General features: G+C 42.9%; 1 protein-coding gene and 1 long non-coding RNA gene across 3 annotated transcripts in view; one reads left to right on the forward strand and one right to left on the reverse strand.

The window, feature by feature from the left end:
• Window positions 1-11,768: 11,768 nt before the first annotated feature.
• LOC146810258 (uncharacterized) lies at window positions 11,769-14,091 on the reverse strand. The gene is made up of 2 exons (XR_014965650.1): window positions 13,974-14,091; window positions 11,769-12,428 (listed from the first exon to the last, which is right to left on the reverse strand). It is a non-coding gene; the product is annotated as an uncharacterized LOC146810258 (long non-coding RNA).
• An 883-nt stretch (window positions 14,092-14,974) lies between these two features.
• Window positions 14,975-16,167, forward strand: part of CEP95 (centrosomal protein 95) — a 717,939-nt gene continuing 716,746 nt past the window's right edge. The window contains exon 1 of one of the 2 annotated variants that reach the window (XM_085617251.1): window positions 14,975-15,182. In XM_085617251.1, the coding sequence (XP_085473377.1) occupies window positions 14,996-15,182 (187 nt within the window). In that variant the 5' untranslated portion in view covers window positions 14,975-14,995. The remainder of the gene's footprint in view (window positions 15,183-16,167) is intronic. The other variant, XM_085617252.1, reaches the window with a different exon arrangement.

The following is a 16,167-nucleotide window of genomic DNA, read 5'->3' on the forward strand; positions in this document are numbered from 1 at the left end:
AATTTTCCTCTGCCTAGGACCTTGAGCATCCACACCTCTCTTCCTCTTGGGATTGGCTGGTCTAGGAGTTTTTGTTACTTTATTACTGGCCCTGGTTAATGGAAAAGATACTTCAGGGCTTAAAGGACCCTCGATAACCAAAGCGGGGGGTCCTTAGCAACCTGAGCGCTCGCAGTGGACAGTGACACAGTAGGGCTATCCTCAGGGGTTCTATGATGGAACAGATCGCCACTAGGATGTCCCACTGGCCTAGTTGGATACTTAGCCAGAGCCAACGCGCCGATAGATGAGCGTCTGGTGTACATTGGCTCAACTGAGAGACGCCGTTCAGTAATGGCGATTTCGTGCTCGAGAACGGAGACAGCTCTTGTAATGAACTGGTCAAGAGTACCCGACACTGATGCAGTTCCCGGAGGGCGCTTCCCCTTCCCAGACATTTAATATCTTACGCTATAGTACACAGTAAATCCAATAACTGCGTATAATAATCGCAGTCATTCAAAGTATGCCACAAGTCTTACTTGACAGTCTCAGGAGCTTAGGGGGGTGGCCCAGCCCAGCCTCTGTCTGCCCCTGACGGCCACAGACATCCCGCCCTTTGTCCGGGCTTCGTCCGGCGCGTCCCGCGTAGCGGTTGCCGTCACGTATTTAAAGGGGCGTCAGGAGTCTGTGGTGGGGGGGGCGGGGCTGAGCACAGGTGCTATGGCGCACGGGCTCCTGGTATCCGGAGTCCCTTGCGGTGCCTTCTCCCCACGAGAGCAATGCCACACGCAGCAGCAGGCGGCAATCAGAGCCCCTCCTAGGGCAGCAGCAGAGCGTCCAGCCAACAACAACCAGGTGGCAGCAAATGCGAAGCGGGACCCGCGCCAGCGGGTTCCTCGAGGTTTTTTGAAGGGTCTGTGGCGGGGGGGCGGGGCTGAGCACAGGTGCTATGGCGCACGGGCACCTGGTATCCGGAGTCCTTTGCGGTGCCTTCTCCCCACGAGAGCACCGCCACACGCAGCAGCAGGCGGCAATCAGAGCCCCTCCTAGGGCAGCAGCAGAGCGTCCAGCCAACAACAACCAGGTGGCAGCAAATGCGAAGCGGGACCCGCGCCAGCGGGTTCCGCGAGGTTTTTTGAAGGGTTTGTGGCGGGGGGGCGGGGCTGAGCACAGGTGCTATGGCGCACGGGCTCCTGGTATCCGGAGTCCCTTGCGGTGCCTTCTCCCCACGAGAGCAACGCCACACGCAGCAGCAGGCGGCAATCAGAGCCCCTCCTAGGGCAGCAGCAGAGCGTCCAGCCAACAACAACCAGGTGGCAGCAAATGCGAAGCGGGACCCTACCTATTTTAGCTACAAAATTCTTAATAGCAATCATCTTATTAGCCATTTTAGTCCAGATACTTTCAGCTTCCAGTGGTACTAATTCTTCATGCAAATCAGTAATATTTTTGATATAGACCTTTAGATCTTTGCTTTCGTCAGGAATGTAAGTGCAACAATGTTGAACTTTCAGCATTCCACAGACTCCACCCTCTTTTGCCAATAGAATGTCAAGGGCAAGTCGATTTTGCATCGCCATAGCGCGTAAAGCAACCATTTCAGTATTTACCAAAAGAAAGCCTCCAGCGGTGCTTGTTGACAAGCGATCCACCACTGTTGACAGCTTCCAAATGCCAAATGCATTCAATGAAATTCCCACTGCTGGAATTAAAGCTCCAAAAATATCTCCTACAATTTCTGTCCATGTTTCTCTTCTATAGCGTGTTAATGGATTAGTATGTTCAGCATATTCTACTCTATCCATGTGAAAAATCTTTGGAAAGACCAGGCCAACATAACATGTGCCGAACCAATGGTCAGGCAAACGGTAATAAGCCTTGTTCCCACAAATATAATACACTCCCGGAAAAACTGGATCTTCTCCTCCTCTAAATCCCCATCCGGTTGCAATAAAGTATGTATCATGGCACTCGCTAGTCCCTATGAAATAATAATCATACTGGGATCTCTTCCTGGTAATACATAGTTTGCCTTTCTGTGGTGCATCTATAGCCATAGTTGGACTGGCTCCATTTTTCAATTCCTTTTCTTTCTCAATATCCCACATTGCTTCACTCATTTTATGCCCTTCTGCTTACTTATGCATGTTCAACCTTCTTCTCTCAACCATGTCTAGAAAATGTTTCTCTTCTTCTTTCAAACTGCAAGTTAAATTGTTTCTAAAAACATATTCTAATGTTAATTCTCTAGTTTCTAAAAAAATCTCACCTAAAGTGTTAGCTTCTTTAGCAGGATTCAGTTCTTTATTCATAGGCAGTTGCCCAAGAATATTATCTACATTAGACATATTATAATCTAATTTCCCTAACTGATAAAATATACTAATCAACACACTACATGCAATTCCAGACGTAGCCGGAAGATGATTATAAGTCACTCCTTCCGAAACAGAGGCAGGAAATTGCATACAGACGTAGCAATCCCTTACATCCATTGTCTTTACGTATTCATACAACAATTTTGAAAACACATTGCTAGAAAAATCATTAATTGACCTATCCTTATGTATATGTACATTACTAGTTCTAGTTGGAACTATCTTCTGTGAACTCTTCCCTATATTAGTCCTGTTCTCAGTATGTCCTTCTAAAGTGTCTATAGTTACTCTAAAAGAGATCAGTAGAGCAAGCACGCTCCAAAGCAGCATTAATAATCCTGTACAGCAGCAGCACATCTTGCACCATCTTTTCATGAAGGTACATCTACTTTGATTAGTGTCAGTGTTAGCCATCTTGTTAATTTGACCGTGTCTTTTGACTTAGCCTCTTCTACTCCACTACCGAACTTTAGGGCAGCAAGTACCCAACAGATTATTACAATCTACTAGTTTTAATTTTACTTCTTTTCCTTTCTTCTCCAAATGATTTTCTTTGGATTTATTCAATTTGGATTTTCATCACTTTTCACTGTTTCTTCATCATCATCAAACTGTATTAGGTCCTGAACATCCGTTTCTTCTCCAATGTCGGACAAGATAACTCTCAGGATTCCCACTGCTTCTTCTTCATCAACCACTTTCAGTAAAGCCTCCTCTGGACTTCCTTGACTGTCTGCCTCTTCTCCTTGTTCAGGCAGTGCCACATACGTCCATTCTGGTGACTTATACTTCTGGTTTGGTTTTCGGATTCTTTTAGTTCCTTCAGATATCTTTGTTTCCTCTTCTTTTGTTGGGTTTTGACTTGACACTTCGTTCACTTGTTCTGCTTTCGAAGAGTTAACTCGTGTCAGTCGATACCTCAGTCTCTTTATTTTGTTGGGCCAAAGATCTCCTTTAGCATTTCTCTTTTGTCTTCCTTCTTTATTGTTTCTTTCTCCAATCCAAGTTCTCTTTCTCAGAACTCATCCTCCAGGTATCTCATTTTCACTTTCATCAGATTCTGTTTCAGTTGCCTCTTGTTCATCAACAGTTTTCTCTTCTCCAACAACTTCTTTTTCTCCAACAGTCTCTTTTTCCACCAATTGAGATTTCCCTACCTCTGTCCCTCCTCGGGTCTCCGACACGCAATCTTCTTGCTGTCTACTTGTCCCTTCACCTAGCTTGTCATTGATGTTCCCTACACCTCCTCGGGGTTTTTCCGCAATCTGTCCCTCTCTTTCTTTGTCTGTCCCTTCTTCTTCAAGAATTATCTCAGGTGGAACTTGTCCAATTTCCTCATTTGATTCAGGTGTCACTTCTGTTGGAATGTTCTTTTCTTTTCTTTCTTTCTTTTTGTGTTTGTCACTGTTAGTTGGAACTTCAGGCACTTCTTCAGAATCTGGACTCGTCTCAGAAGTTTGCAATGTTCTCTTCAGAACTTCTTCTGGTGGGATGAAAATTTCTCTTGACTCATTTTCCCCCCTTTCAGGATTTTTTTTTCTTCTTACTGCCTCACCGTCTGCATCATCACTGGAATCTGATTCTTCAAAGTATTCTTTTCCAGTGCCGTCTCTTGGATTTGGAACTCTCAGTGTGTGACTTGCATGTATCCAATTTTTCACTCCAGCACACTTCACAGCAGTCGTTGTGGTCAGAATGACTTGTCTTGGCATTCCCCACCTTGAAACCAGGCAATTCCTTCTTCTGTGGACTTTTATCCTTACCCAGTCCCCTGGGCTCAGATCATGGGCTGGTTTATTTTCAAGTGTGGTGGCGTCTTCTCCAACCTGGTGAAACACAGAATGAACTGCGTCAGCCAGGCCTTTACAGTAATCCAAAATCATGTCATCAGTTATAGTCATCAGCTTGTTGACTGGTACAAATGCATGTCTCATAGCACGTCCCATGATAATTTCATGTGGACTCAAACCTGTTGTGCTGTCTGGAGTAGACCTAATGGTCATCAGGACTAGAGGTAAGACATCAGGCCATTTCATTCCTGTGGCCAGGCACATTTTTCCAATTCTGTTTTTGATGGTACCATTCATTTTTTCAACCACACCAGAAGCCTCTGGTCGGTAAGCACAATGTAGCTTCTGCTGTACACTCAATGCTTCACAGATCAAACCCATGATTTCATTATAAAAATGTCCTCCTCTGTCTGATTCAGTTGTTACTGGGAACCCATTCCTTGGGATGAATTCTCTTAACAGTAGCTTGGCCACTGTTATCCCATCATTTCTTCTTGTTGGATAGGCCTCCACCCACCTGGAGAACAAACAGCCCACCACCAGGACATACCTTAATCTATTGACTTGGGGCATTTCGATGAAGTCTATCTGCATTCTTGTGAAGGGTCCTCCCTCCCTGCCTATTGTTCCTAGGCTCACCACTGTTCTCTTTCCAGGATTGAATTGCTGACATATCAGGCATCTCTGACAGAGACTCTCTGCTATCAGCCTGAATTTTGGACTATACCAGGTCTGCTTAAAGGCCCTTATCATAGCATCCCTCCCCAGGTGTCCTTGGCCATGATATATCCTTGCCATTGTTGACAACATGCTATTGGGCATGACTGGTCTTCCATCCCTATAGACCCATACATGGTCTTTTTCCCTTGGTGCACAATCTGCTTTCACCCAATCTTTCATTTCCTCATCTTCTGCCTCATCTTGCAACTGCTTCACTTCCTCCCATGTTCCCACCGCATCAGTAAACATTAAGGAACAAGAAGACATTTCTTTTTCTTTACTCCGATTAATGGAATGATTATTCCTTGCACAGTATTGTGCTATGTCATTAGCAAATTTATTCCCAACGGTGACAAAATCATCCCCTTGACCATGAGCAGCACATTTTACAACTGCTAGTTCTTTGGGCAGCTGTATCGCCTCTAGCAATTTTCCAACCACTTCAGCATTCTTTATGGGAGTTCCACTTGAGGTCCGGAAACCTCTTTGTAGCCATAACTGGCCAAAATCATGGACAACTCCGAAGCCATACTGGCTGTCTGTCATTACAGTCACTCTCACATTTCTTCCAATCTTGCAAGCTTTCGTTAGTGCCATCAATTCTGCCACCTGAGCGGATTTAACTCCTTTCAAAGGTGATGCTTCCACAACTCCTGAAACTGTACACACAGCATATGCAGCACTCAGTGTTCCTTCATCCGTTCTCAAGCAAGATCCATCCACAAACAACACATGATCACTCTCAGGCAGTGGCAGATCTCTTATGTCTGGTCTTGGTTTTGTACAGTAATCAAGCACATCCAGGCAGTCATGATCAACTTCATTTCTCACTCCCACACATTCAGCATCAGGCAACAGTGTTGCTGGATTCACATTTACACATCTCTCAAGGCTCACATTTGTTGCACCAAGAATGACTTTCTCATATTTAGTCAGCCGACTATGAGACATGAACTGTGTCCGGCTCCTCCTTGTTAAAAGGATTGCCACATCATGAGGTACGAATACCCGTACAGGATATCCCATTATGATTCCCTCACTTTGTTCCAGACTTCTGCATGTAGCAGCTACTGCTTTCAGGCAACCTGGTAAACCCACAGCTACTGGGTCAAGTGTGGATGAGAAGTATGCAATTGGCCTCCTCAAACGTCCATGTTTCTGGATTAACACTGAAAGTGCACATCCATTTCTCTCACTACAGTACAGCTCAAATTCTTTTTCATAATCTGGCATTCCTAGGGCAGGAGCTTCACATAGCCTGTTCTTTAACTCTTTAAATGCTGCCATTTCTTCTGGGTTTAATTCCAATGGGTCTTTCACCTCACTTTTGGTCAATTTAATCAATGGCTTGGCAATCAAGGAAAAGTTACTTATCCACTGACGACAGTAACCAACCATTCCCAGAAACATTCTTACTTCTCTTTGTGTCATTGGGGCTCTCATCCCTCTGATGATTTTAATCCTGTCAATGGTCACTTTCCTCAGGCCTTTCTCAATATTATGTCCCAAATACTGGACTTCTTTTTTGCAGAATTGCAATTTGGCTGGGGATACCTTTAATCCTCCATCTGCCAAGTGATTCCATAAAGCAATAGTGTCTACTTCACAGGCTTCACGTGTTTTTGATGCCACAAGCAGGTCATCAATATATTGGACCAAAACTGAATTTTCAGGCATTGTTAGACTCTCCAGAGATTTCTTCAGCAATTGATTAAATATCGAAGGGCTCTCTGTATACCCCTGTGGAATTCGGCACCATGCCAAAATTCGCTCTCCAAATCTAAATGAAAAAATCGGCTGGCTGTCATGATGCAACTGGATTGAAAAGAAAGCATGGCACAAATCAATTACTGTATACCATTCTGCATTCTGATACAAAATCACTGATGGATTTGGCACAATGGGACAGCATGACACAACAATCTTGTTAATTTTTCTCAAATCCTGTACTATTCTTAACTTTCCATTAGGTTTCTTCAGTCCCATTATTGGTGAATTACATTGGCTGCTCAATATTTCCCTTAACACCCCCTGCTGGATCATTTTCTCAATTATGGGTGTTAATCCTTCAATTATTTCAGGTGTCAGTCTGTATTGTGGGATGTTTGGGTAAACCACTCCTTCTTTTACAGTAATTTTTACTGGATCTACATTTCTCATCAGGCCCACATCTTCTCCAGTAAAATCCCACACTGCTGCTTTCACTTGTCACTGTCTGTTTCAATTCTGGGGGAAATGCATCTGGATTAAACACAGCATATGTTCCCAAAGCCTCACTTTCCCTGTTATCTAGGGTCATTCTGTATAGGACATCCTCATCTGGTGTTTCAAAGGTTATTCCATCTGGTGTACAGAAAATAGTGCAATTCATCTTGCACAGCAGGTCCCTGCCTAGCAAGTTCACAGGACTAGTGTCACACACCACAAATCGATGCATGTCTGAGAATTTCCCTATTCTAACCCTTACTGGTTCAGTAAGATGAGTTTTTATCTGTGTGTTGGACACACCAACTACTTGGATTGATTCATCCGAGAGAGGAAGATTCTTTATATCTGCTGACCTGACAGTTGATCTCGTAGCACCTGTGTCAACTAGAAAAGTAACACTTTCACCATTGATTTTTCCATCTACAAAAGGTCCTGCCTTGTCTATTTCTAGAGTTGCGCCAAGTACGCACTCTTCCTCCTCTCTTCGGCACCGTCAGAGGTCACCCTCAGAATCACTTCCCTCCTTCCTTAGCCAATATTGTGACACAGCGCTTGCGCGTTTTGGCTTGTTTACCTGCTCTTCATCGTAGAACCCCGAATCTTGGCTGTACTTCTGGGATCCTCTTCTTTGTGGCAAGGGTGGTTTTGGCACCTGATTCTGCTGCTTAACAGCCTTCTGCTGTTGCTGATGCTGACCACACCCCTCACTCTGCACCTGTGAATTCAATGATGGATTGTCATCATTAGTAGACGGTGGATTCTTACACTCGGATTTCCAGTGCCCTAATTTTCCACAGTTGTGGCAAGGGAATTTCTTCTTTGCTTCCTCAATATTGCCTTTCCCTTTTCCTGGGCCAAACCTGGGATTATTTCCTGGGTTATTTGCTTGTTCAACCAACTGAGCTTCCTGTCTTTCTGCAACTTTCACCTGTGCCCACATTGCCTTTTCTTACAGTTTCCTTTGCTTCGCCTCAATCTCATCACTGAAGTATTTTGCATGTCTCAGGATCTCATCAATCTTTTTGCTCTGCCGGTCTACGGTATGCTGCCTTATCATTTCACTGATTTCAGGTCGCAAGCCATACACAAATCTATATACAAAATGGCTCAGATCCTTGTCTCCCAGATGTTCATCTCCACTGAACTGTTTGAAAGCCAGTATTAGTCTTTCATAGTAAGCATGGACTGATTCTTTCACTTCTTGATGTGTTCGATCTATCTTAACCCAGTCTGTTTCCTTGGGGGGTACCTTATTTTTCAAGAAGGCCATAACCTGCTCATACTTTTTCATGACCTCCGGATATGGAGCTCCTGTCTTTGGATCTCTCGGGTATTCTTTAGTGGGCCAATCTATGACTATCTTACATTCTGCCCACAGGTCTGCTGGTACAATTATATCAAACAGACTATTCAGGTCGATCCACAGCACCTTTGACAACTTCACAAATCTGTCAACCTGTCTATACCACTCGACAGGCTTCTCTCTTAGTCGAGGGAAATCATTTGTAAATGATAAAATATCTTGTCTGGTCCATGGGACATGTACGTACCCTCCTCCTGGAATCTCCCTCATGGGGTAAGCTGTCACTGCTTTCTCCTTTTCTTTCATAGGGAATGTCGAGTAAGTTCTGTCTGCTGCATCCTCTCGCTTTCTATACCATCTATCTTTCCATCTCTCTACATCTCCCCATTTTCTCAGCAAAGCAATCATCTCCTTAATCTGCCCTGTTCGGCCTGCATTGTTCAGATTCTCAATGTCCTTATCTGTAAAATCCACTCGGTAAGGCTTTTGTAAAGCTTTTACCTTGTCCATGTCGATCCCCATTTCACTGGCTATTCCTTTCAACCTGTCATGTATGTTCTTTGCTCTCCATGTGATACTTTTGCTCAGAAATAAAATCTCCCCTTCCTGATAATTTTTCAGCGTTTCTGTAGGGATTGTTCCTACAATCAGCTCCTCCATTTCCATACGTAGTCTAGCTACATCAATTCCCTGGGATTCTTTTTCTTTTCTCTGCAAAGACTTCAGCCAATCATTCAAATCTTCAGCAGTTATTCCCATGGATTTTTCCGCACCCCCTGGTTCTGTCACTCTTTGTGGTTCTAAGATCGATCCTCTGTTCCCTTCCACACATCCAGAGTTCAAACCTGAGTTAGTCTGCACATTCAACTCTCCTCCACATATGGTATGTCTCCACTGATTTTCTCCTGTTCTCCACTGATTTTCTCCTGTTCTCATTTCTGCCTGCTCTGGAGGAACAATCAATCTATTGCCCACATATGGAACTGTCAAACCATTTTCACCAGTCCTCTGCTTGTCGAAAATCGGCATAACCGGACCTATTGTCACAGGCACCGTAACTGCCTCAAGATTTTAAGTCAGTTCTCTGATTTTCTCTGTTAATTCAAATGTTGTTCTTGCTAGTTCTCTGGTCTTTTCATCCTCAACCTCATTCTCCCTTTCTCTCTCTCTTTCTCTCTCTCTTTCCACAAGAGAACTACTGCTTTTCAACTCAGGGGTCATAACCTCTGTCTTTATAATCCGCAGGGTGTCTCTCATTGGGGTAACTGCTTTTCCTACCTCTGGTTCTCGTCTATACGGGGGTGGTCTTTTGTAGAACATGTCATCTAAGACATCATCATCAGACTCATTCGCCCCATACCTTGTTTCTACATTATGTTCTTTTTCTGTACACTTTCTCCCTTCTGTCTCCTCTGCAGTCCTTACAGGATATAATCCCTCAGTCATGCTGGCATCTCGCCATCTTCTCATCCGGTCATGATGAGTTTCGCGATCATACTTCCGCCCAAACATATACCTGTAATTTCCTCCACTCCTCTGCTTTTCTCGCTCATGCATTTCATCTTCCCATTCAGTCAATGCCTCAAATTGCGTTGGCCTAGGCTGAGGCTCTAGACACATCATCCGCTCCCGTAAGTTCCTCAGTATGGCCAGATTAAATGAGCCATGTTCCGGGAAAGCTAAAACTCCATCCTCTTTAGTATACTTCACTCAGTTGTCTAACCAAATACAGGTATGATACCCATACTTTGCAACCATGAAGGATGCGGGGGTTCTTATCGGGGGAAGTAACTGTCCTTCCCTAGTCACAATATCCTTATCCTTGTCAAACCAGTTCTTAACTTTACTAAACAAGGATTTATTTTTCTTTTCCACAGCGTGGTAATACATTTTCTTATTTTCCGCAACCCTTTTGTCCTTTCTACAACTGTACGATCTCCTGTCCAATTGCAGCGCGACTCACACTAACGCACCAATCCTGGAGCGTCTACGTCACTGACTCAGTCCACGAATCCCAGCGCGACTCACACCAACGCACCATCCTGGAGCATCTACGTCACCCTGTATGTCTCCCAATCCTTGCGCGGCGTACACTAGCACACCAATCACCGTGCTTCCACCGTTCTAACCCACTGTCCAATGAGAGCGCGGTCTTCCTGACGTCAGCAGTCGCTGCAGCAGCTCCTGCTCCTGTCTCCTGTCTCTCTCGTCTACCCCTCCTTTACAAAACTACTCGGTAGACTTTGTTTCAACTTATACGAGTCTGTTAGTTACAACATACAAACATCTCCATTGTCTGCTTCGCTAGCCACAGAACAGCAAAAGACCTTTCCCACGAGAATTCCGCCTTTCCCGAGAGCAGCGCTTACCTCTGCCCTACTACGGAATCTTTACTTCCGTTGATAAAGTAGCACATCCCTCTACTCTACCCTTCTAACAAGCACCAATTAACGGTTTTCTCTGGAATGCTCCTAAGAGTTTAACAATTAACCAGAATGCCTTCTCATTCACGCACTTTCACACCAGAAAATGTAGTACATTCACACAGAATTCTGTCTTTCCCGAGAACAGCGAACAGTCTGTCCTACTACAGAATTATATCACGCGTTAACAAAGCAGCGCTTACCTCTGCTCTGTCCTTCTAGCAAGCTCAGAGAATACCTATTACCTTTCTAGTGATAAGCGTTAACCGAATGCCATAAGGATCCCTGATACCTAAGACCAGAATTTCACAGATAACCTTCGCTATCATATACACCTCTCTCATACAGAAAATACGTTTCTAATGGCAACACACGGCGATGCTACCTCATCGAACCCAGACAATGCGACGCGCAACTTCAATTGTCACACGTTTTCCCCTGTCTACATACAGGGCCAACAATCCCGCCTTTTCCGAGAGCAGCACTCCCTCTGCCCTACTACGGAACTGTCACCGACTTCCTACGTCCCAGAAGCCGTACACACCACATAAAACCCAATACGACTTCAACATACAGTGTTAGTACAAATATCGATATCCATCAATAATCAACAAGCCTATATACATGCAAATTTGCCAGATCAAGACAATAGTTAACCATCATTCTGCTACCAAGAAACTGGTGCAGATCGGAGCTTCCGAATCCCCTCTACTTCCACGGACGGAGTGATTTCACAGTCACACGCGCACACACACATCACACGCTGGTGGGGCCTATTACACCAACATTCATCCTACCACTCTATCCGTGCCATGTATAAGGGGAAACACTTTTCGATACCTAACCAATCTACATGTACTCTGAGGTCAATGGCATCAACTAGTTGCTATAGATCTGGTGAAACATTTTAGACACGCAAATAAATTCAATAACATGACAATAAAATAACCACCCGACACAGTAATTCAAACAGAATATTGTTTATCTAAAATTGTAAGAAAAGCCAATTAAATGCAAGATCATTTCTTTCATATTTACCTATTCTGGCTAAAAGTCGTTTTCTAAGTCAGAACCGGTCCTCATCAAAATAGTTAAAGTCTCTAGCCGTCTTGTAGAGTCACCGTCCTCTCCGTCAGCATCGGGACCTCTGATCATCAGTTCGGGAAGAAGTGGCGCTAGACCTCTCTAGTCTACTAATATTTATACCAAATTTACATTCCAATTGTTGCAATCATATCTTACAAAACAGTCGAATGGCGGAAATTATGTTGTCTTGGTACATTGGGATACAGCGATAGTTTTTCTCACGCATTGATAGTCTCAAATAATGAATAGAAATTAGGAGTCCATAACTAATTCGTTACTTCTACGGATGTCTCTTTATGGTAAAATGTATCTCATTCGTGGGACCATTATAAGTTCATCAGGTCGGTATTTGGATTGGCAACAATCTTCACGTTCAGGGGCATTTGGCATCTCTCCCGGATTTGTCGTCATGATCATGGCTTTTCAGTTCAACAGGAGGGCAAGGTCGCAGTCAGCGCGAAGCCTCCTTGCAAATTTTCCATCTACTCAAATGCAGGCTGCAGGTGGAAGCCATGTTATAACAGGCCACAATGGTCAACTTAAGTAAAAAGAAACACAAAACATAATTACTGCACGGAAATGATTATACAGTGTTATTCCCCTGCTAATACCCTTATGTGTATGTATTTATCTAGCCATTTGCGACATCAAAAGCCATTATTGCATATCAATTATAAGCGCAAAACACAATAACATCACATAAGCAACATCTATTTCGTCAATTTGCTCACCAACTTAGTTCACTTATTATTTTAGCCATGCAATAGCATTCCCACGTGTAATTCTTCTGTTAATATGGTTGGTTAGACAAGACTTGACAACTCTTTAGTAATTACTAATTAATCAGTAGTATTTTTAATAATGACATACGAAAATGAAACAGATATTTGGGTTTATAGTAAAAACCCTGCTCCATCATTAGCATCCTGAAAGTCCTGCTGCTGGAATTCGTAGATGTGTGATTTTTATTGCCCTTTGGGTTTCCACACACTAAGATGTAGCTGTTTCCTACTAGCCTAGGCCCAACCACAGCCTATGTAGCAATGTTCAAGACAGGCACACAGGTGCCAAACTCTTTGAAAAAGTTTTGAATGTCCACGCACCAGGTGCTGTAGAATCCCAACCTCGGTGCTACACCTATTCAAATTTTTAAGGGCCATCATTGGTCTACACTAAGGCCCTCCTGTCCCCAGACACGTTATCCTAAAAGACCACCTATTTAAAAGTCAGCCTTTGCTTTTTATAGTTTGGAAGGCAGATATTATATCTCGTTTTGACATGCAGCCCCTTTAATCTCTTGATCACATACATGCAAACGATCCACTGCATTAGACACCCAAACAGGATTGTCTACCGTGCAGAGGAAAGTGTATTTCAAGGAAGGCACAGCACTGCTTAGTAACTGTTTATTAATGGTATCTACCATCATATAAATAATACATGCCACGTTTCCCAGGTTCTTAGGTGATGTGCTGCTCCAATTCGGGGGGGTTGCGAGTTCTGTGACTTGTAGTCCTGTTTTATAATGAAATAGATAAGAAGACTACAAGTCTGTGGGCTACGCTGCCGACTTTGGTGCTGGAAACCAGAGTTCGAGCCTCGCGGTCGCGTCCACATCCTGTGATTCTGGGCGAATCACTTAATCTGCCCGTGCCTGAATGTGTAATGTAAATACGGTGCTATGTAAAGCGCTCCAATACCTTCGGGTCGAGTTCGCGCTATATAAATATATGCAACAAAACAAGTCTCAGAATTAAAAGAAAAATCCAGGGGTAGAACAGCACATCACGCAAGGAGCCGGTACTCTTGGCAGAGCTGAAATAAAACATCTGAAATGCTGATACAATTTAAATATATTTTATATATATATGTCACTAGTTCAGTGTAGCACTAAGGTCTGGCGTTCGTCTAGAATATAATTATATGTCACACGTAAAGGGAAAGGGCCTTTCATGTATGGTCTTCAGTTTGTCAGCTAATTTACCATACGGTGTGCTCCCATTTTCTGATACACTAAATGCTATCCTATATATACACTTATAACTCGGAATAGTTTGGACCGTTTAATCATTATGCAACTCACGCCAGCAGCCTAAAGCATTACATAAAACTGCTCCTCCTGTTCATCCGACCCCTCCCTTCCCCGCACCATAGCTCTTTGCCATTGGCATTGAAAGCGAGACATTCGGACTATTTTCCGACGCGCAGGGGCACTAATAAAAAAAAATGGAGTGAAGCGCCTTTTTCCATGACGACGAGTCTGATAATTGACTGCAAAATTGTTTTAAATCATATAACTGTAATTAATATACGTGATTTAGATAAAATATTGTGTTCGTATCCCCAAACACGTTTTAAATTGAATAGTTCATCAATAAAATTATCTTAAAATTAAAAAAACGCAATTCCACTGGGGGAGCTACCGTTCCGGTGAATAAGGACGCCATCTTGGAGAAACCGCAGACTCTATATTACCTACTAAGTATGTCCCGAAATGCCAAATATCATTTTCTCTCACATTGAGAAACGTATTTAAATGTGTTTATTTTATACATTTATTTGATTATAAGAAATCATGATTTTTTTCTCAAGAGTTAATAGTTTGTGCTCGCGAAAATTACTTTTAACAGAGGCCTCATCTTGATAATGGTTCCCGTAAAGTTCTATGTATGCGCATGCGTGGAGAAAAATATAATACCGTTCCACACTATATAATACCGTTCAATCACAAGGATTTCTGAGTGTTCAATTATAAACTCAAAATCGGCATGAAATAAAAGTATCCCAAAATATATAGTGACTCATCGGTTAGCTCTCAATTAATAAGAATAAAACATTTTTTTCTTCACGCGTTAACACCTAATTTGCTATAACCGAACATTAAAGAATTTACCATTTAAAAAAAATTCTTGACTAATTAAGTACTTCAAAAAATGTTACTTTACGGTACATTTTGTATAAGCGGAGAGCGTCAAGATCGCACCACGAAACTTTAAAAGATGGCCGCGATATTTCTCTCTTAAAATAGTACCTCCAAACGCTTGCACCTAGTATGATGTCACGACGTTGAAATCCGGAAGCAAAGTTTCTTTCGGTTGGTAACCAATGAAACTAGGCTTGTGTTTAAATGTCAGGACTGACTTCTTGGAAGGGCGGAAGCTTCCTTGTATTCTGATTCATTGCACAATTGCAGAATGTTCTCTGTATTCTCCTGAAATATTTATTTTAATTGTCTGTCTTCTGAAAGTAACAGCTGTACTTATGAAGTCCGACATGGGAACGGAAGAGAAAGGTGGGTAGTGCCAAGCATTTTTTTTTCATTCATGTAAACCAATCTTTCTGATGGTGTACTAAATAAAATTGTTTAACATTACGCAGTTCTATGTTTACTGGCATGTGTCTTCTGTATATGTGCAGTGTCGTATGTTGAGATGCACCTTGGACACCTATAGAAAATAGTTTTGCATAGAAAGCTTTATTTGTATTTGTAATACACAAGCCGAACAACACAGTGCAAACGTAGGACTAAAGGAGGGCATGATCAAATGTGGTAACGCATTAGTTTTACAGTGTAATAACATTGTCATGTTATGTATTTCGTTCTAGGCTCGGTCCGACCACAAGTAAACTTTCAGAAAATGAATTAACGATGAGTTAGCGTTGTTAGTCTGGCAGTCTTCGTGTTCTTAACTAATTACGCTTTTTATGTTTGGGCACTGATAACTTATATAAAAGCATATTTTTTAAATAAAATTAACATGACTCGTACGAGGGAAGTCGATGGAAAGTGCAAGAGGAACTGCGCTATTCGTAGAAGTGACAGTTGACCGCATTTAGTCTGCCTTGGCTGTGTGAGTCATTGCTTGTGTCGTGCTAATGATGAGACCGGGAGATTGCAAAAGTGGAAGTTGCTCGAGGGTGCGTCACCTCTCTGTGATGTTTGATGCTGCTGTCAGTATATTGTGCTTGTTGCGGATTTTTGGTAGGTCTCATTAGCGCCTTTGGAGTCGTCAAAGGCGGGAGTATTTACCTACACCTGTATGTAGAATGGGTGACGCCTGCACAGTTATTGGAGCTTTAGTGACCACTTGTACTTGCCTCCTCTTCCCAGTGTTTCACTATTAACTTTCCTTCCCTCTTTGCCGAGGTATTTAATTTTTGCTTTCAAGAGAAATGTACTTGGTTAATAACTTGCTATTAGATTTAGACATTACTAGTATGATCCCACTAGGTTTCAAAGTTTAAAGCTTTCAAACGTGACAAAGTAATAATCGCCT

Source organism: Triturus cristatus, chromosome 7, assembly GCF_964204655.1.
Source record: "Triturus cristatus chromosome 7, aTriCri1.1, whole genome shotgun sequence".
NCBI classification, from domain to species: Eukaryota; Metazoa; Chordata; class Amphibia; order Caudata; family Salamandridae; genus Triturus; species Triturus cristatus.